The following is a 19,677-nucleotide window of genomic DNA, read 5'->3' on the forward strand; positions in this document are numbered from 1 at the left end:
TCGAGTTGTTAGTTATTAAAATATAATAATAATAAAGATAATAAGGATAAGAAGAGATAAGTAATAAGTAAGTATGGGGAATATTAGTTTAATAAAATATTTAGAGAAGATAGAATATCAGATATTATAGGTAGGTATATTTTATAGATACTAATAATGATGAAGAAGTAAGATACTAGATATTATAGTTAACGATTGTCTGAATATAGTTAGTGAAGAAGTATAGAGCACTTAATAGGAAGTAGAAGTATCAGATATTATAGGTAGGTATATTTTATAGGTACTAAGAATGATGAAGAAGTAAGATACTAGATATTATAGTTCACAATTGTCTGAATATAGTTAGTGAAGAAGTATAGAGAACTTAATAGGAAGTAGATGTAGTATTTAATAAGACTTAGTTGTTAAATAAAATTAAAGGATAAGAAGTGGAAGTAGTACTTAATAAGACTTAGTTGTTAAATAAAAGTAAAGGATAAGAAGTAGAAGAAGTTAGATATATAGACAAGGTCTATTTACTTTAGATAGGTGAGCAAGAGAATTATATATTTGTAAATATATTAAGAAGATAGATAAGAAGAGGGTACGTAAATATCTAATACAATATACTAAGTGAGTAGATAATTATATAGAGATATTAAGAGTAAAGAGATAGTAATAGAGATTAATAAGCATGTATAGTAATATAAAAGACATAGATATAGAATGCTCTGTAGAATTGGTATAGGTATTTTTATTTGTTTTTATATGATTTATATATTTTATATATTTTTATAGTCAATACAATGAAATAGAGGGTGATTTAGTCGAACATCAGAGAGGAGTTCAACCAAATGACCGAAAGATGTCAAAGGAGATATATATATATATATATACATAGTATTTTACTGATAATAAGTTTTTTATATGTTTTATATAGATTTTATAAGAGGAAATCAAGTATAAGGGGTATTTCTGTCGAACGACCGCAAGGTCTTTGACGGAATGCCCGATAGAAGTCGGGTAATAGGGATATGTTTATATTTTTATATTCATAAGATTAGGAAGTATGAACTTAGGCTAATCAAAATATATTCATCGAGCATACTGGGTATTCGATGAAATGCAGAAATGACTTAATGGTAACAATTCTTTGATCAAAATGGATCGAGTCAAGGATCAAATGAGGAATATTCAAATTAGCAATATGTAACGGTTTATCATCCAGATTAGGTGAAAGAAAACTTACCAACTCGCCATGAATCGAAGGGGGTGGCAGCGCCGATCGTCCCGGCCTAGCTTCAGTATGCAGTTTCCCCCTTGCTTCTCCCCCTTGCTGGCATGAGTCTCTGTCTTCCTCAGCCTCCTCTGGTGCCTTCTGGAGCTCTACAAGCCGTTGGAGGGCTGTCACGCCCCTCCTCTTGCTCTGCCAGCCTTAGACGGGTCCTCTGTCGTCTCTAAAAACCTTGATGGAAAGATGGATTAATTGGGGCATTTGAGGCCCCTTTAACGGCTTGAGAGGGATCCCTTAGGCCATTTGATAGAGGGGGACAACCCTGGGGATCCCCTCGCGATGTTGGATTGCCGCTGGTTCCCCTCGCCAGCCTAAACAGCCTTCGGCCGCCAGCATTGACGGCTAAGGATGAAACTGGATGGAAATGCCCCTAGCTGTCCGATCATCCTTATAAAAATTCAACGGCTGTGGTTAAATTGCAGCCGTGGACCCCACTTATGGTGCACCCAGTCGTCGCCATGTCAGTGCCTCGTCAGCACCCTGTTAACCTCTATTTTCGTCTGATATGCACTCCAGGGGGCCTGTGATACGCGTCAGCATCCAACAACCAATCAGGAAGGCCAGAAATAGAAATAAAAGATATTAAATAGGATGGTTAGATCCCACTGTTCGATTTTCTTTAAGAAGATCGAACAAACATGATCATATCCGTCTTTTTAAATAAGCCTGAAAAAGACACGGGCTTCGGGCCGGGTTGGCTCGAAGCCCATTCGTAGTTCTTCTTATTTTCTTTTGATCGCATCCCGTCGCGCTGCGATCATATTCTGGTTTTGTGGCTGGGCTCGCTGCAGTTTAAAAGTAAACTGAGATCTAAAGTCCATATGGAAGATTTTAAGGAAACAAATCGCTATATAAATGCCGACACATGTTTTCTGCTGAATTTAAATGCCTTGCCTCTTGTGCGCGCGATTGGACTTCTCAATGGGCCTGTTCTCCTTGAGGCGGGCTGAGTGTGTTACTGGGCACAGGCCTTATCGGCTTGTGGGCTAACTTGAGCCCTAGGCTCGCTGGCCCGAGGCTGGCTTGGGCTGTATGCGCCTTGTCAGCTCTGTAGCTGGCCCAATAAACCCCCTTTTATTTTTATTTCCTTTCTTATCATTCTTCTTTCTTTATTTCTCCCTTCAATAATTCTTTTTTTTTCCTGAACTTCTTCTCTGCCAAAAACATAAACTGAAATACTAGATAGACCATTAAAAATTAAAATGTCTTAAACACATTTTTGCTAATAAATTCTTGAGTGTGTTAACCATGTATAAAAAATGACATTAAAATGCAGTTTTTTATCGTTTGCTCTATTTAGTGCATGAAATAGAATATCTCATGAAATTGGGGGAAATATGCATGAAATTATCCCAAAATGACGTTAAAATAATTATAATTACATGACACATTTTGGGTTTATGACACATCACCATGAAGCGTTAGCCACCACATCAGCTGCCTTCTCATCGGCTCTCCTCTGATTTGTCGGCCAAGTGGTCTCGCGTTCTGCGTCAATCGTCGTGACCAATCAGAGGACCTGAAAAAGAAAAAAAACAACCTAAATAGGACAGGATATATCTCACCGTCTGATCATCTTAAGAAGATTGGACGAACGAGATCATATCCGTAAACTTAATATAGCCCGAGAAGACATGGGCTTCAGGCCGGGTTGCCTCGAAGCGTGGTCTCAATTTACTTGCTATTTTCTTAAGATCACGGCCCATCAAGCTGCGATCGCGTGGTTACTTGGTGGCCTGGCCTGCTACAAGAGTAAGAGAGATAGTGGGATTCTAAATCCCATATCAAAAATGTCAAATTATGTGGTGCTATATAAATTTTAACATGTATTCTGTATCGAATTAAAACACCATACCTCTCCTATGCACCGCAACTTGGTTCTTTTGTGGGCCTAAGTGGGCCTCTGTGAGATCTCTGTGGCCAGTTGGGCTTGCCTGTCGGGGGCCATCTCTTGCTGGCTGTGGGCGAGCTTGAGCGCCATGTGCTTGCCTATCTGTGGTTGGCTTGGGCTTGAGCGCTGATGCGCCTGGTCGGCTCCTAGCTGGCCCTGGCGTAATAAAAACCTCTTTTTTTTCTTTAATTTTCTTTCCTTTCTTTCTCACTCTCTCTCTTTCATTTTCTTCTCTTCAATATTGACTTCACCCCTAGAATAGCATAGATAACATACTAAATAGAACATTATAAAATAAACAATGTCTTAAACATATTTTTCTAAGAAATTCTTGAGTGTGTAGACCATGCATAAAAATAATATTAAAATGTGTTTTTTATCACTTGCTCTATTTAGGGGATGAAATGAAAAATTCTTTTGAAATTGAAGATAATACACATGAAATGATCCCAAAATGACTTAAAAATGCGTATGATTATGTGCTGCATTTTGGGTTTATCAGTGGACTGGTGGCAGCATTTGATGAGGTTGCGCCTGTATGGTAGTGTTCCAACCAACCTCGGGTATCAACATGACCCTAACCATGGCCTACGTGGCATAGGGTGGTCCATAGGTGGCCTAAAAGAGTTATTTGTACTCTTCCAAAGATTAAGATTCTTCCATATGGGATTTAATACTAACAGGTAGCTATGGACCCCACGACATATAGGATGTGACCTCTCCTGTAGTGCAATACGGCATCATCTCAACGATCAGATTTCACTAAAAGAAATGGGAGACCAAAATCTCTTACCTTATTGTGAATCTATTATTTCTCTCTTGATGTCAAAGATACATGAAAAATCCTAGATCGATCGAGTGTGTAGTCTAGTCTCTCACCTTCATATGAACCTATTTAAGGGATTTATTAGTTATTCATTCAGAATCATCAAGTTACTACGGATAAAACAAAGCCATCGAAAGATATTAAAAGAATGTGCATGAAAATTGAATCAATAGAATGGAAATATTGGTCATTAGTATTGAGCATTTTTTCATGATGATTGAAGAACCTTTGCATCAATATATGCTTTTACATGATTTTATTTGTGCTTTGCATCAGCATTCCTGATTCTATCATCATGATTTGACGTAAATATATGACAAAAGTCGCATGTCATGATCAGATTCATTCCTGGGTCAATTGTCGTGATTTCCATTAATCTCATACATCCATTATGTAAATATATGTCAAAGAACCACCGCCAAAATTATACCTTTTCTCCATGAATGTCTTAAATCAACACAAGAGTCGTCTTAAGTTTACTGAAGCTGGATAAACTACTTTTGAAACCAATACCTAAAACTCCACAAGGATGTTGGGAGAAAATTTTATTTTATATGTCATGGGACTTTTTCTTTTGTCCAATCCACAACATATATTCTTTTTAACCATCATCTCCATCTCCAAAGAAGACTCAGACCCAACGGACTAAGCAGACTCCACCCATGAACTAGGGAACAGCACATCCTGGACAGGATGGCTCGAATGTGACGGGAAAGATGACAACTGGCAGTGGATGAGAGTGTGACGTCGAGTTTGTCACATCTCCCATCCTGTTATGTGTCCCAGGTTTTTGACAAAACCCATCACTCATTGCTCACTCATCACCGGTCCACTCATCCTGTCACCCCACGATGTCCCCATCAGAGGGGACGAAAGGACATGTACAATCTACTTTTTCACAGGTCTCTCTCTCTCAATCTCTCAGTTTCTCTTTCTCTCCTCTCTATTTCCATCTTCTCACTCTTGGTTTCTTTTTTTGCTCTCTATCTATCTGTCAGTCTTTAGGTCTGTCTTTCTCTCTTGGTTTCTCTTTCTAGGTCTCTCTTTCTCTCTTGGTACTTCTCTCTTTTCCTCTTCACTTTCTAGGTCTCTCTTTTTCTTTCTCTATGGGTATCTCTCGCTCCCTCTTCTCTTTCAAGGTCTCCCTTTCTCTCTTGGTATCTCTCTCTCTCTCCCTCTTCTCTTTAAAGGTCTCTATTTCTCTCTATCTTTTTTATAAATCCATCACGATCATATGTGACGGTCATCAGTCATGTCACCCATCCTTCGTCGCCGTCACCTCACCTGTCACTAGAGCTGGAGGACGAAAACGGATGAAGCTTTTGAACAGACGAAATGGAGCGGAACGGAATTCAGTTCCTATATCCGTACGAAGGATTTTTTTTCATCATTTTCGTCATTCGCCACCGTTTCATCATCTTGACGAGTCTGTCATTTGTCTGTTCCGTCAATCGTCCATTGAAGTAAACGGAATGGAACGTGCGTCTCGGTGATCGGACGGACGTCCTTGACCCCCCTCCCTCCTCCCACGAAGAGTCTTTGTCTATCGCCGCTCTTCCCCCCTCGTCTGTCGCCACTCTCCCCCTCTTCATCTGTCTTCGCTTCCCCTCTTTGGCTGTCCGCTGTCCCCTCTCGCCCCGTCTTTGTCTGTCGACTCTATCCCCTCTACGGCTGTCTCCTCTCTTCTTCTCTCCGTATCTCGCCCCTCTCCCTCTCTCTGTTTGTCCCTTCTCTCCCCTGTGGGGCCATCACCTCTCACCCTCTCTCCGTCTCTTGACTCTCTCCCTCTTCCTGGGCCTGCGCCTGTCTTCCTCTTCATGTAAGTAATTGTTCAAGAAAAAAATTTCACTGCTTTCTAGATTGGTTAAAAAAATACACTTATTAGTACTAATAAGTGTATTTTTTACTAATTCTGCCGAAATTTCTATAGAAGGTACATTGATCAAGAGATTAATTTTATGCTGGTGATTGCTGGATATTTGCTTGCTGGATCTTTGATTGGGCTTGGAGGTTTGAGATTCTATTAATATATCAATCTGTTTATCATTTTGAATATACAGAGAATATTTATCTGTTCTATCAATATATAAATCTGTTTGTCATTTTAAATACACAACAAATTGGTAAGATTTCTCATAATTACATTAAAAAATTCGTCATCGGTAAAAGTCATCTGTCATTGCCGTCATTTCGTCCGTCATTTTCGTCATCCCTCGTCCATCACAAATGCCAGATGACTAATGACGAAAGACGGAAATCCAACCGTTCAGTCATCCGTCCATTGCTACGGACAATGACGGACGATGAAATTGAAAAGGATGAATGACAAAACATCATCCGTCCTCCAGCGGTACCTGTCACCAATGTTTTGTCAAGTAATCCATCACAGTCTCATCATCCGTTAGGCCTCTGTCACCATAACAAATGACGTTCCCAACCATGATGCTTCAGTAATTGGAAACTCCAAAGTTCAGCGCATAATAAGCAAAAAGGAGTTTTCAACACCCACAATGTAAAATTGCATCTTCCCAGTGAATATTAAATAAGAACCCAGAGAAAATTTTAATCTTAGAAAACAAGGGTACCCGTGCACCTCACTCTTACAAGACTGACAGAACCCGTCTTCCTCCCCATCTCTCTCTCCCATGCCCGGCGCAAGATGGGACTCTCCACGCTCATCATCCTCTCCGCCGTAATCTCTCTCTCCTCCTGCGCAGACATCCCCCTCGGAACCGTCCTCCGCCCGGGCGACCCCTCCGCGGCGTGGCTCTCCCCCAACAAAGACTTCGCCCTAACATTCGCCGCCGCCGGCCCGCCGTCGTCGCTCTTCCTCCCCGCCATCGCCTTCTCCGGCGGCGCCGCCCGCGTCTGGGCGGCCCCCGCCGCCGTCGACGCCGCCGGCTTCCTCGAGCTCCGCGCCGACGGCAACCTCCGCCTCGTCACCGGCGGCGGCGCCGTCGCCTGGGAGACCCGCACCGGCGGCGCCGCCGTCTCCGCCGCCGTCCTCCTCGACTCCGGCAACCTCCAGCTCGTCAACCGCACCGCCGTCGTCTGGGACTCCTTCGCCCACCCCTCCGACACCCTCGCGCAGGCCCAGAACTTCACCCCCGCCATGGCCCTCCGTTCCGGCCTCTACTCCTTCTCTCTCCTCCCCAACGGGAACCTCACGCTGTCCTGGAACGGGACCGTCGTGTACTTGAACCGCGGTCTGGCCAGCGGGGGTGCTTCTTCTCTTCCTCCTCTTCTGAGTCTTCTCCCCGACGGGGTCGTCGCGCTCGACGGAGTCGCCGTCGGGTACAGCAGCGACTACGGCGGCGCCGGGGTGTTCCGGTTCCTGCGGCTGGACCCGGACGGGAACCTGCGGGCTTACAGCGTGGGCCGCGGCGGGCGGGAGGCGGCGCGGTGGGCGGCGGTGGCGGACCAGTGCGAGGTGTTCGGCTGGTGCGGGGAGAACGGGGTGTGCGGCTACGGCGACGCCGGCCCGGTCTGCGGCTGCGCTTCGGGGGATTTCTTCTGGGAGGGATACGGCTGCCGGCGGCGGCGGGGGCTGGAGAGCTGCGGCGCCGCCGCCGCCATGGTGCGGCTGGAGCGCACCAAGTTTCTGGCTTTCCCGCCGGAGCTGGCGGCGGAGAGCGCGTTCTTGGGAATCGCCGCCTGCGAGGAAGACTGCCTGCTGAACTCCTCCTGCGCCGGGTCCACGTCGCTCGGGGACGGGACGGGGGTCTGCCTGTTCAAGCCCGCCGGCTTCCTCTCCGGGTACGGCTCCGCCGCGCTGCAGGCCACCTCCTTCGTCAAGGTCTGCCGGCCGCCGGCGGCGGCGGCGGGGAAGGCGGAGGCATCTCCGCCGTGGGTGGCGCTCGTCGGCGCCGCCGGCGCCGTGGCGGGTGTGCTTGTCGTGGAGGCGGCGGCGTGGTGGTGGCTCTGCCGGCGGGGGGCGGCGGCTCCGCCGCCGCCGACGGAGTTCTCCGCCGGGCCGGCGCAGTTCAGCTACGGGCAGCTCCGGCGGTGCACGAAGAACTTCTCGTCGAGGCTCGGGGAAGGCGGGTTCGGGGCGGTGTACCGCGGCGAGCTCCCCAGCGGCGCGGCGGTGGCGGTGAAGCGGCTGGAGGGGCTCGAGCAGGGAGAGAAGGAGTTCAGAACGGAGGTGGCCGCGATCGGCAGCACCCACCACCTTAACCTGGTCCGGCTGCTGGGCTACTGCGCGGAGGGGAAGCGCCGCCTGCTGGTATACGAGCTGATGGAGAATGGCTCGCTGGACGCGGCCCTCTTCTCGGCTGACACGGACCCCCCCCTGCCGTGGCGGACCAGGATGAGCATAGCGGTGGGCGCGGCTAAGGGGATCGCCTACCTTCACGAGGAGTGCAGGGAGTGCATCGTGCACTGCGACATCAAGCCGGAGAACATCCTCCTGGACGGGGAATTCGGGGCCAGGGTGTCGGATTTCGGGCTGGCGGAGCTGGGGCGGCACCGTCGGAGTCGGAGGGGGCTCTCCGTGAGAGGGACGAGGGGTTACGTGGCACCCGAGTGGCTGGGGAACGGGGCCGTGACCGCCAAGGCGGACGTGTACAGCTTCGGGATGGTGCTGGTGGAGATGGTGGCTGGGAGGAGGAGCTTCGAGGAGACGGCGGGGAAGAGGTTTTGGGTTTGGGCTTACGAGGAGGTGGTGGAGAGGATGGCGGTGGAGCGGGTGCTCGACAGGAGATTGAACAAGGACGAGGTGGACATGGCGGAGGCGGAGAGGGCGGCGCTGGTGGCGTTCTGGTGTGTGCAGGAGCAGCCCGGGTTGAGGCCCGCCATGGGGACCGTCGTGCAGATGCTCGAAGGGTTGGTCGAGGTCTGCCGCCCGCCGCATCCCAGCGCCGCCGCCAACCGCTCCGAGAGCGGCGGCAGCCTCCTCTCCACCGTCCCCCCCGCCCCCTCTTCCTCCTTCGGCTCTCTCCCACCCCCCGGTGGCAGATCCTTGTCTTCCTCCTCCGATTACTCCGTCTGATCTTCCCCTGAAACAAAACTTGTGTTGAGGATCTTAGCTTAGTGGAGCCTAAACTATGTATCCAACAAAGCTCAAGAATGCACTAAGGGTATAGGGATGAGAGTAAACAAAACTAACACACTGATTTGGAGGTAATAATCATCTTGAATTGGATGAGAGTACAAAAGGAGAAAAGAGAACAGGTTCACCAAAGGGACTAACCAACAACAAGAAGATACACACTTGGTGTCATCTTCTCCCAAGAGCCTCTTTGCAAGTTGCGATGTTGTCCCCAACTCTTCTCCAACTCTCCAACCAGCTAAGCTTGAACCCTCCAAGATTGCTCACAGGTTGCTCTCAAGAATTCCTTCTTGAACTCCTCCAGAATTCCCTCAGAATTCCACACCTCCCAAGAAGGTTTCCACAACTTCCTAAAACACCTAGAAAGACCCACAAGCTTCTAGAAGGATCCATTACCTTCTAGAATAGTCTAGAGTACTCCATAAGATTCTAGAACATCTAGATAGCTCTAGAAGAGTCTTCATGGTTCTAGAAGCATCTAAAAGATTCTAGAAAATTCTAGGTCATTCTGAAATCTTCTAGAACATGCGTGTTGAACAAGTCAACCTCACAACTTGAATCGAAGATCGAGTTCTTACTTGAATCTCTTCGACAAGACGAGACGAAGACCCAGAATTTTCGAAGTTGATGACCAGGGCTCCTGCAATTGCCCTGTGGATCTTGGCGTGAACTGCCTCTTGCTTTCCAATCTCTTTCCTTTTTTGGGTTGCTGCTGGTAAAACCACCCGAAAGGCTTCCATGGCGGAATGCAGATCTAGCGCGCTTTCCTCTTCTTCATCTTCGATTTCGAGCGAGGGAAGATCTTTCGAGCGGGCTGCGAGATGGGGCGAGGGAAGATCGAGATCAAGAGGATCGAGAACTCGACGAACAGGCAGGTGACGTTTACCAAGAGGAAGAACGGGATCATCAAGAAGGCCAAGGAGATCTCCGTCCTCTGCAACGCGCAGGTCTACCTCGTCCTCTTCTCCAGCTCCGGCAAGATGGCGGAGTTCTGCAGCGACAACACCTCGTCCGTCTCGTCGTCCTTATTCCCGTTCGTCTCCTTCATCCCTCACCTCCACCGTCTCTGATCTTCGCAGACTCTCGCGGATGCTGGAACAATTCCACAAGTACACCGGGAACAGGATCTGGGAGCCCAAGCACGAGGTTCTTCCTTGTTCTTGTTCTTGTTCATTTTGTTTGTTCTTCGTTTTTTCCTCCGAATCGATTTCTCCGTCGCAGAGATTGAACGCGGAGATCGATCGGATCAAGAAGGAGAACGACGCCATGCAGATCGAGCTAAGGTCCGCTGACTGTTCTAGATCGCGAGGAACGCGGAAGATGGATATTGACGAACCCTAGTTTTGTTCTCAGGCGACTGAAAGGGGAAGACATCGCACCGCTGAGCCCCTACGAATTGATTCCGCTGGAAGCAACGCTGCAGAGGGGGCTCGATAACGTCCGCGCCAAGCAGGAAAGGCTGCATTCTACAATTTCTCTATTAACAATTCAAATTCACCACCTGGCTCTGATGATTTGGTGTTCTTGGCGCTGCTGCAGGTGGAATTTCTGAAGAAGCTCAAGAAGAACGTGAGTTTCAAAAAACCAGAAAATTATCCTCAAATAGAACGAATCTTCGATGCTTTGACTCTGCATCTTTCGCAGGAAAGATTACTCGAGGCGGAGAACAAAGAACTCGGCATGATCCTGGTAAGATCTGCTACAAAACAATTGAATATTATAGTAAAATAACTGAAATTCCTTGAAAAAAATTGAAAATCCAGGAAGAACACGAGGCCTCCAGAGGTCCCAGAGCGCTGCAACAGTACCAGCATCATCATCATCATCAACATCAGCAGCAACTTCATCATCTTCAACAAACGCAGGAATCCAGCTACAACCTGCAAACGCCCTTCTCCTTCTGCGGACAGCCGATCGGGCGAGGTGTAGATGACGGCGAGTAGCTCCTACTTTCAAATCGACTTCTGCTTTGCTTGGATATTTCAAAATCATCGGGAGGGAGTTTATATATATATTTTTATACTTGAATTATTTACGGATATGGCGGTAAAAACAAGAGGGCTGTCCAAGGGAAGGGTCGTTTGGGCCTTGGAAGATGGACCTAGGCCCAGTTCAGTCGGCCCAGTTAAGCTTCTGTTCTCGGTCCATGGTCGGGTCTCGGACTGGGTTCTTCTTGGGCCGGGCTCTCTGACCAAGCGGGCCTGGTCAAGGGGCTCTGCCCGACGCGTCGCTCCTGAACCACGCCGGCAAAGCCGATAAGGAATAGAGAGAGAACGAGAGCACGAGAGAGAGAGAGAGAGAGAGAGGAAGGGAGAGAAGCTAAGCAATAGAGAGAGAAAGAGAGAGAACGGGAGAGAAGCTAAGCAATAGAGAGAGAAAGAGAGAGAACGGGAGAGAAGCTAAGCAATAGAGAGAGAAAGAGAGAGAACGGGAGAGAAGCTAAGCAATAGAGAGAGAAAGGGAGAGAAGCTACGCGATAGAGAGAGAAAGGAAGAGAAAGTAAGCAGTAAAGAGAGAATGAGAGAACGAGAGAGAAGCTGAGCAATAGAGGGAGAAATGGAGAGAACCTAAGCGATAAAGAATGAGAGAAAGAGAGAGAGAGAGAGAGGCTGAGCGATAGAGGGAGAGAGAGAAAGGAAGAGAAAGGGAGAGAAGGTACGCGATAAAGAGAGAAAGAGAGAACGAGAGAGAGGAAGAGAAGCTAAGCAATAGAGAGAGAAAGGAAGAGAAGCCAAGCCATAGAGAGAGAGAGAACGAGAGACAAAGGGAGAGAAGCTAAGCAATAGAGAGAGAGAAAGGGAGAGAAGCTAAGCCATAGAGAGAGAAAGGGAGAGAAGCCAAGTCATAGAGAGAGAATTAGAGAACGAGAGAGAGAGAAAGAGAGAGAGGCTAAGCAACAGAGAGAGAACGCGACAGAAAGGAAAATGGAGAGAAAGATTTGGAGGAAGGAAGCAAGAATGAGAGAATGAGGAAGACGTAGATTCAGAGAGGGAAAGAAAATGCAAGGAGAGAGAGAGAGAGAGAGGGAAAAAGAGGGGGAGGCAAAGAAAGATAGAGAGACAAAAGGGGGAGAGAAAAAGAGAGAGGAAGAGAGGAAAAACGAGGAAGAAGGTTGAGGGAGGAGCGAGAAAGAAGAACGAAAATGCAAAGGGGAAGAGAGAATGATCAAATTTACAGAGGCGAAAAAAGAAGGGGAGAGGAAGACAGAAAGCGAGAAATAGAGAGAAGTGATAGAAGTAAGAACAAAGAGAACGAAAAAAATAAAGAGAGTGAGAAAGAGAGGGGGAGAGAAAAAATCGAAAATAAACAGGGGGAGAGAGAATAATAAAGAAAAAGGAGAGTGAGAATAAGAGGGGGGAAGAAACAACCGAAAATAATAAAGAGCGAGAAAATATGAAAGAAGAAAAGAGAGAAAAAATCGAGAACAAATTGAAAAAGTGAGAATAAAAAAGGGTGAGAAGAGAGTGAAAAAGAGACGGGAGAAAACTAGAAATTGAATATGGAGATAGAGAAAAAGAAAGAGAGGGGAAAGAAAAATCGAAAATAAATGGGGAGAGAGAGAATAAGAGAGAGGAGAGTGAAGAGAGAAAGGGGAATTAGAAGACTCGATATTAAATAGAGAGAGAGAGAATTAGAAAGAGAGAGAAGTGAGTGAGAACGTGGGGGGAACGAAAAATCGAACATACGTCGGGAGAGAGAGATGATTAGAAAGAGAGGAGTGAGAAAGAGGAGGGACCAAAAATCGAAAATAAATAGGAAGAGAGAGAGAATTAGAAAGAGAGAGAAGAGAGTGAGAAAGAGGGGGGACGAAAAATCTAAAATAAATGGGGAATGAGAGAGAACAGAGAGGGAGGAAAGAAAAAAATCAACAATAAACATGAAAAGAGAGAGAGATAGAGAGCAAGAAAGAGAGAAGCGAGTGAAAAAGAGAGGGGAAAGAAAAAAATCGATAAAAAAAGGGAGAGAGAGAGAGCCAGAGAGGGAGGAAAGAAAAAACCAAAACTAAACATGAAAAGAGAGAGAGATAGAGAGCAAGAAAGAGAGAAGCGAGTGAAAAAGAGAGGGGAAATAACAAAATCGACAAAGATAGGGAGAGAGAGAGAGAGCCAGAGAGGGAGGAAAGAAAAAACCAAAACTAAACATGAAAAGAGAGAGAGATAGAGAGCAAGAAAGAGAGAAGCGAGTGAAAAAGAGAGGGGAAATAACAAAATCGACAAAGATAGGGAGAGAGAGAGAGAGCCAGAGAGGGAGGAAAGAAAAAACCAAAACTAAACATGAAAAGAGACAGAGATAGAGAGCAAGAAAGAGAGAAGCGAGTGAAAAAGAGAGGGGAAATAACAAAATCGACAAAGATAGGGAGAGAGAGAGAGAGGGAGGAAAGAAAAAAATCAAAACTAAACATGAAAAGAGAGAGAGATAGAGAAGAAGAAAGAGAGAAGCGAGTGAAAAAGAGAGGGTGAAGAACAAAATCGACAAAAAAAGGGGGAGAGAGAGAGGGAGGAAAGAAAAAATCAAAACTAAACATGAAAAAAGCGAGATAGAGAAGAAAGAGAGAAGCGAGTGAAAAAGAGGGGAAAGAAAAAAATCGACAAAAATAGAGAGAAAGAGAGAGAGGGAAGAAAAAATCAAAACTAAACATGAGAAAAGAGAGACAGAGAAGAAGAAAGAGAGAAGCGAGTGAAAAAGAGAGGGGAATGAAAAAAATCGACAAAAAATAGAGAGAGAGAGGGAGGGAAGCAAACATCGAAAATCTACATGGAGAGAGAGATAGAGATATATAGAGAGAGAGGGAGGGAAGAAAACATCGAAAATTTACATGGAGAGAGAGAGAGATAGAGAGATATAAATATAGATAGAGAGAGGGAGGGAAGAAAACATCGAAAATTAACATGGAGAGAGTGATAGAGAGATATAAATATAGATAGAGAGAGAGAGGGAAGAAAACATCGAAAATTTACATGGAGAGAGAGAGAGATAGAGAGATATGAATATAGATAGAGAGAGAGAGGGAAGAAAACATCGAAAATTAACATGGAGAGAGTGAGATAGATAGAGAGATATAGAGAGAGAGGGAGGGAAGAAAACATCGAAAATTAACATGGAGAGAGAGAGATAGATAGAGAGATATAGAGAGAGAGGGAGGAAGAAAACTTCGAAAATTAACATGGAGAGAGAGAGATAGAGATACATATATATATAGAGAGAGAGACAGAGGACTTACGTCGCGGTAGGGGAAGTCGTCGACCTCGAGCATGTGGACAACCTGGCCCATCTTGGGCCTCTTCACGGAGTCGGGGTCCACGCAACGCAGCGCGACGAGCAGCGTGCGCTTCAGAGCGCGCGAAGAGGGCTTCTCGCTCATCTTCGGATCCAACACTCCCTCCGAGTTCCTGTTGCTCACCATCGACTTCAACCACTCCACCAAGTTCACCTGCAATCACCGCCAATTTCCAAGCCAAATTCAGGGTTTCCCCCCAAAGATAAAGAAAACCAGTATCCTCTCTAAATGTTAACAAGAGAATTACCGCCCTTGCTATCAGCTATAGCTTTCTCTTAGCACAGATCTAAGTGCTCAAATTCTGATTTGGTGTCTTTGAGGTTTATGCGGGGAGTGTTGAAAAATCAACATTCATCTTGCATCAATGTTTAAGAAGAGAAAAATCATCCTGGATATCAGCTAGGGTTTTTAGCACGTATCTAGGTGCTGAAATTCTGATATGGTATCTTTGAGGTTTACCGGGGAGTGTTGGAGATCAGCAATCATCTTTTCTAAATGTTAAGAAGAGAAGTAGCACCCTGGCTATCACTCAAGGATTTTAGCAAAATGATAAGTGCTCAAATTCAAGTATGGTATTTTATTAGCACTTAGCTCTGCTAAAAAGCGGTAGCTGAGGTTTCTGGGTGAGTGTAGGAAGAAAAGTAGCACCCTGGCTATCAGCTATAACTTTTATCATAGAGGTAAGCGCTTAAATTCTAAGATGGTATTGGAGTGAAGGTTTCTGGGGGAGTGTAGGAGATCAACATTCATCCTGCCTAATTGTTAAGAAGAAAAGTAGCACCCTGGCTATCAGCTATAAGTTCTAGCACAGGGGCAAGTGCTTAAATTCTGAGATGGTATCAGAGTGCAGGTTTCTGGGGGAGTGCTGGAGATCAGCAACAGCTATCAACTGTAGATTATAGGAGAGCGTTAAGCCCTCAAAAACAGGTTAGTAGGGGGAGTGTTGGAGATGCGCATCAAAGATCAATTATCAAACAAAAATTCAGAAAGAAACCTCTCCAGGCGGGCGCGTATAATCCACCGGCTTCCTTCCCGTGATAATCTCCATAATCAGAATCCCAAAGCTGAACACGTCGCTCCTCTCGTTCAGCATTCCCGTGCTCGCGTATTCGGGCGCCACGTACCTGCCGAGAGAACACAGAGATCAGCAACGGCGTAGCAGAAATTTAGGGTTTCTCTTCTTCTTCTTCTTCTTCTTCTACTGACCCGAAGGTGCCCATGACGCGGGTAGTAACGTAGGTTCTTTCCGTGGCGAGGAGCTTGGCCAGGCCGAAATCAGAGACTTTGGGCGTCCACTGGGTATCGAGCAAGATATTGCTGGACTTAACGTCGCGGTGAACGACTTTAGGCTCCAACGCTTCATGCAGATACATTAGCCTGCGAAGAATGAATCAGCCTACGTGATTTTAAACCTTCAAAACAAAGTCTGAACTTACCCTTTCGCGGTGCCGATGATGATATTCATGCGAATCTCCCACGAGAGGGGACTGACCGGGCCGACGTCGCCGTGAAGCCACTGCTCCAGATTCCCATTGTCCACGAACTCATACACAAGCATCCTGCCGCGAAAAGGTTAGATTTGTACGCAAACCCGTTAAAAATTAGAACGACCCATTTGTTTTTTACTTAGTGGGTACGTACCTCTGAGTGCCTTCCGCGCAGTACCCGAGAAGTCTCACCAGGTTCTTATGGCGGACTCGCCCGATCGCCTCCACTTCGACCTTGAATTCCCTCTCTGCCTGCCCTCTAACGTAAACCCACGAAAAATCAGAGAAACGGGTAGCGAGGATCGTTGAAAATGAGGGATTTTGTCGGTGAATTACTTGTTGTTGAGGAGATTTTTGACGGCGATTTGAGCGCCTTCTGCGAGAATTCCGTGGTAGACGATGCCGTAGCCGCCCTGCCCAATAACATTCTCGTCGGAGAATCCGCCCGTTGCGTCTTCCAGCTCGCGAAGAGTGTACCAGTGGCCCCAGCCAAGGTGCGAAACCTCGGCCACCGGCGCCGCCTCCACCGTTGCCTTCTCCTCGCCGCTACTGCTGGTTCGTGGCCCGGGAGACGCCGCGTAGGCCGCTCTCCCGAGCTCAGTCTGGACGCCGGCCCGTCCCCCCTCTCGCGATCCAAAAGATAGTTGAATCTCTGGCTTTGGATCGATTCGGATCTCGCGCGGTTTTGCGGGGAGGACTGACACGGCGGGCTCGGCGATCTCCAGGCGGCGCTGCCGCCGTCTCCGGTGTTTTCTATTGACGACGCAGAGAGAGATGAGGAAGAGGATAAGCACGAAGCCCGCGCCGACGCAGATACCCACGATAACCCAAAGTCGCAGGCCAAAGATAAACGTTTTCTTCGCCAGACGATCGTTGAAAGACGGGGAGCTGTTCCTCGCCATTGCGAATCAAGCGAACGAGATTTGCAGAGAGGGTGAGCTAGGGATTTTCTTGCCTGTTGAGCATCATCCTTCGTCGGCGGATTTCTCTCTCTCTCTCTCTCTCTCTAGAAGTGTTGCCGGGGTTGTGGAATCTTAGTTGTCCGATGGGGAGAGGTGGAGAGAAGAGGAATCAGCTGTGACGTCGCCGACGGAAGACGAGAGAGAGATGAAGGTGGAGAGAGAAAGGGGGATCGTAGGCTTTGTAGCTGTCACGATGCGACCTGCTGAATATTTAAGAGCTCCTGCTGCTAATGGAAGACAGATTAGCGCGGTAATAGTCGAGATGGACGGCAACTGGCAAGACTTCTTGCCGTCGTATCCGCTCGTTTGCCATGCCCTTTTATCTCGCAATGAATGCTCGGGCGAGTTCGCTCAGATCTCTGTCAAAGAAGATTTACTTCACGTTGGGAGTCTGCTCCGTTCATCTCTCTATCTTTCTCTCCTTCTTGCAATAATGACTTCGGAGTTTTATGGCGTCCTTGGGCCGTCTCTTTAAATTAGTATCGCATTCGGGCCATTCCAGCCCCACCCCCTTTTTACGTCAATTCGGCAATATCGTCCTAATCTAACTATACTGAAAAGTTAAAAACAATATCTTATATCATAATCTGTCTGATATTGTTATTTTTATACAACATAATTACGCATCTACAAATTTCTCGATTGATCAATCCGTGTATACTTGATTCATTTATGTGTCTTAACATACTACCACAATCTATCTATCTATCTATCTATCTATATATATATATTTTTTATCTATCTATCTATCTATGTAATCTGTACATATTTCTGTCTATCTCTCTTTATTTACATATTTATCGATCTGTAGGTGTATATCAACCCGTGTCTCGTTTTTCTTATTTTTCCATTTGATGGCGTTGAAGAAGGGTGGAAAAGGGGCATAACTCATGGCTCCAATCGGTCCTTGCATCCTTGAGCTGTTAGTTGAACTGACGCACAGCCACCCATGCAGCGCTACTCGGGGGTCAAACTCCCGATACTGACGTTCGGCTTTTCTCTAATCATCTTTCGATCTTCCCATTCTCATGTTGCTGCGGATTGGACCTTCAAAAGCCCGATCTGGCAGACAAGAAGTCTAAACTCGCAAGAGCAAAATAATTGCTTAGATTCACCAACTTCCGCTAAACAAAACAGAAATAAGAATACTGCAGCAATATTCTCAGGAAATCCCCGTCATGATCTCTTCGACTGCCAACTTGAAGATCTCCTCCGCCGGCAACGCCTCCGGGAACGAGTCTGGAGTTCCATTGACCTGCAGATAATCAAAGAAAAACGAATCAAATATCTAAAACTTGAATCATGCTGCATTTCAAAATCAAATATAGTAGTGGTCTAGTGGAACTCACCTGTGCGTGGATCATTATCATGCTTCTGAAGTAATCGCAGAAGAAGTGAGCCGAGAGGACGTCAAGCTTGTGCTTCTCCAGTGAGTAAATAATGGCGGATATCAGCCCTGGTCTCGTCACGGCGCAGATACTGATGTGGGCATCGGCTCCTGTCACGCTGACGACGACGTTTGGAGAAGACCAAGTCTGGAAGCACTGCGAGAAGTGGAGATCGGAGGAAGACGCCGACGGGATGATCTTTCCGTGGTCCGCCATGAACGCCTCTCTCGAGAGTGCGCGGCTCGTCATTATTGGGAGAGAGCTGTCGAGGACGACTCCCCGGGTTTTTTCTGTTATCTGGTTTTGTAGTTTCTTCAGGCTTGCTTCGAGGTTTCGGATCATCCTTATGGCTTCCTCCACTATAGTCGATTTATCCGCCTGCAAATGCGAGTAGAGGCCGTCATGGCCCTCTTACCCTCAACCTTCGTGTTCCCAGCTACTCTTTCTCACTTACTCTTACTCTCTCTCTCTCTCTCTCTCTCTCTCTCTCTCTCTCTCTCTCTCTCTCTCTCACTCTCTCTCCCCCCTTTCACTCACATTCTCTCTTTCCCAATCTTTCTCTCTCCCTTCCTCTCCCTCATTTCACTCACATTCTCTTTCCCAATCTCTCTCTTCCCCTCTCTCCCTCTCTCCCCCCCTTACACTCACATTTTCTCTTTCCCAATCTCTCTCTCCCTTCCTCTCCCACTTTCACTCACATTCTCTCTTTCCCAATCTCTCTGTCCCCCCCTTTCTCTCACATTCTCTCTTCCCAATCTCTCTCCCCCCCTTTCACTCACATTCTCTCTTTTCCTGTCTCTCTCTCTCACATATTCTTTTTTTATTCCTCTTTCTCTACATTCCTATCTCTTTCTCTCTCACACACAGAGACACACACACACAATCTCCCTCTCTCTCTCTCACTGTCCCTCTCCCTCGCCCCCTCTCTCTATCTCAATATATCTATCTTTGGTCGAACGTTGAACTAAGAGAGAGACTACAATTATGGCAAAAAATATACTTTACAACATGATGTCCATACCTTGGCCGGCAACTGAGGAAGGAGCAAGTGAAGGTTGGCGAACATGTTCCTCATCTTCTTCCTTCGCTCCCTCTCCGTCCAGATATGAATCTCATGGTCAGGCTCCTCGCCGCCGACGCTACAATCCTTGTCCCCGGTGAGGGCCTTCCCTTTTTTACAACATTTTCGCCGTCTTTTCTGGGTTGAAACCTTCGTCATCTCCGTTGGATGAATGGAACCCGGCTCCTCCGCCACCTTCTCGCCTACACCGGCGAGGCCGTTGGAGTTGTCCGAGTCGAGATAGACCCAGTTATTGTTGTCCCATGGTGTGACACCATGGTCCACGGCCTCCTGGGTCATTGAATGAGATAGAGATGTAGATAATAAGAGAGAGAAGGTTGGAGATGAGAAGGAATAACAGGCGCAACGAGAGAATATAGGGACTTGTCGTGCAGTTTTGAAGGCACTCGTATTGACCTACAGAGAGAGAGAGAGAGTTCAGGGATTGATTGTCCAGAAGGG

The 19,677-nt window shown here is 46.8% G+C and overlaps 4 protein-coding genes across 4 annotated transcripts; 2 read left to right on the plus strand and 2 right to left on the minus strand.

Moving 5' to 3' along the window:
• The first annotated feature begins 6,509 nt into the window (after positions 1 to 6,509).
• Positions 6,510 to 9,255, plus strand: LOC144705690 (lectin protein kinase family protein). Its single transcript, XM_078578460.1, has one exon. The coding sequence runs from the start codon at positions 6,650 to 6,652 to the stop codon at positions 8,978 to 8,980; it is 2,331 nt and encodes a 776-aa protein (XP_078434586.1). The 5' UTR covers positions 6,510 to 6,649; the 3' UTR covers positions 8,981 to 9,255.
• Positions 9,256 to 9,561: 306 nt separating this feature from the next.
• LOC144705692 (agamous-like MADS-box protein MADS9) lies at positions 9,562 to 11,071 on the plus strand. The gene is made up of 7 exons (XM_078578462.1): positions 9,562 to 10,049; positions 10,120 to 10,186; positions 10,262 to 10,323; positions 10,394 to 10,489; positions 10,576 to 10,609; positions 10,685 to 10,729; positions 10,804 to 11,071. The coding sequence occupies exons 1-7, from the start codon at positions 9,862 to 9,864 to the stop codon at positions 10,981 to 10,983; spliced, it is 672 nt and encodes a 223-aa protein (XP_078434588.1). The 5' UTR covers positions 9,562 to 9,861; the 3' UTR covers positions 10,984 to 11,071.
• On the minus strand, positions 10,738 to 16,942 carry LOC144705691 (putative serine/threonine-protein kinase At1g01540). The gene is made up of 7 exons (XM_078578461.1): positions 16,142 to 16,942; positions 15,960 to 16,064; positions 15,755 to 15,877; positions 15,525 to 15,695; positions 15,313 to 15,442; positions 14,262 to 14,471; positions 10,738 to 11,273 (listed from the first exon to the last, which is right to left on the minus strand). The coding sequence occupies exons 1-7, from the start codon at positions 16,705 to 16,707 to the stop codon at positions 11,166 to 11,168; spliced, it is 1,413 nt and encodes a 470-aa protein (XP_078434587.1). The 5' UTR covers positions 16,708 to 16,942; the 3' UTR covers positions 10,738 to 11,165.
• Positions 16,943 to 17,740: 798 nt separating this feature from the next.
• LOC144706039 (transcription factor bHLH95-like) lies at positions 17,741 to 19,515 on the minus strand. Its single transcript, XM_078578912.1, has 3 exons — positions 19,177 to 19,515; positions 18,117 to 18,533; positions 17,741 to 18,022 (listed from the first exon to the last, which is right to left on the minus strand). Exons 1-3 carry the CDS (start codon positions 19,513 to 19,515, stop codon positions 17,930 to 17,932), a joined length of 849 nt encoding a protein of 282 aa, XP_078435038.1. The 3' UTR covers positions 17,741 to 17,929.
• Between the last annotated feature and the right edge of the window lie 162 nt (positions 19,516 to 19,677).

Source organism: Wolffia australiana, chromosome 7 (genome assembly GCF_029677425.1).
Source record: "Wolffia australiana isolate 7733 chromosome 7, ASM2967742v1".
In the NCBI taxonomy this organism is placed as follows: Eukaryota; Viridiplantae; Streptophyta; class Magnoliopsida; order Alismatales; family Araceae; genus Wolffia; species Wolffia australiana.

Bases quoted from the DNA above. Each gene is read 5' to 3' on its own strand.
- LOC144705690 (XM_078578460.1), top strand. From the start codon at position 6,650: ATGGGACTCTCCACGCTCATCATCCTCTCCGCCGTAATCTCTCTCTCC.
- LOC144706039 (XM_078578912.1), bottom strand. From the start codon at position 19,515: ATGACCCAGGAGGCCGTGGACCATGGTGTCACACCATGGGACAACAAT. The intron at 18,534-19,176 runs GTATGGACATCA...TCGCATTTGCAG, and splicing joins TTCCTCAGTTGCCGGCCAAG to GCGGATAAATCGACTATAGT. The intron at 18,023-18,116 runs GTGAGTTCCACT...GATTATCTGCAG, and splicing joins TGATAATGATCCACGCACAG to GTCAATGGAACTCCAGACTC.
- LOC144705691 (XM_078578461.1), bottom strand. From the start codon at position 16,707: ATGGCGAGGAACAGCTCCCCGTCTTTCAACGATCGTCTGGCGAAGAAA. The intron at 16,065-16,141 runs GTAATTCACCGA...GGTTTACGTTAG, and splicing joins AAAAATCTCCTCAACAACAA to AGGGCAGGCAGAGAGGGAAT. The intron at 15,443-15,524 runs GTCAGTAGAAGA...TTCTCTCGGCAG, and splicing joins CGCGTCATGGGCACCTTCGG to GTACGTGGCGCCCGAATACG.
- LOC144705692 (XM_078578462.1), top strand. From the start codon at position 9,862: ATGGGGCGAGGGAAGATCGAGATCAAGAGGATCGAGAACTCGACGAAC. The intron at 10,050-10,119 runs GTCCGTCTCGTC...TGATCTTCGCAG, and splicing joins TTCTGCAGCGACAACACCTC to ACTCTCGCGGATGCTGGAAC. The intron at 10,490-10,575 runs GCAGGAAAGGCT...CTTGGCGCTGCT, and splicing joins CTCGATAACGTCCGCGCCAA to GCAGGTGGAATTTCTGAAGA.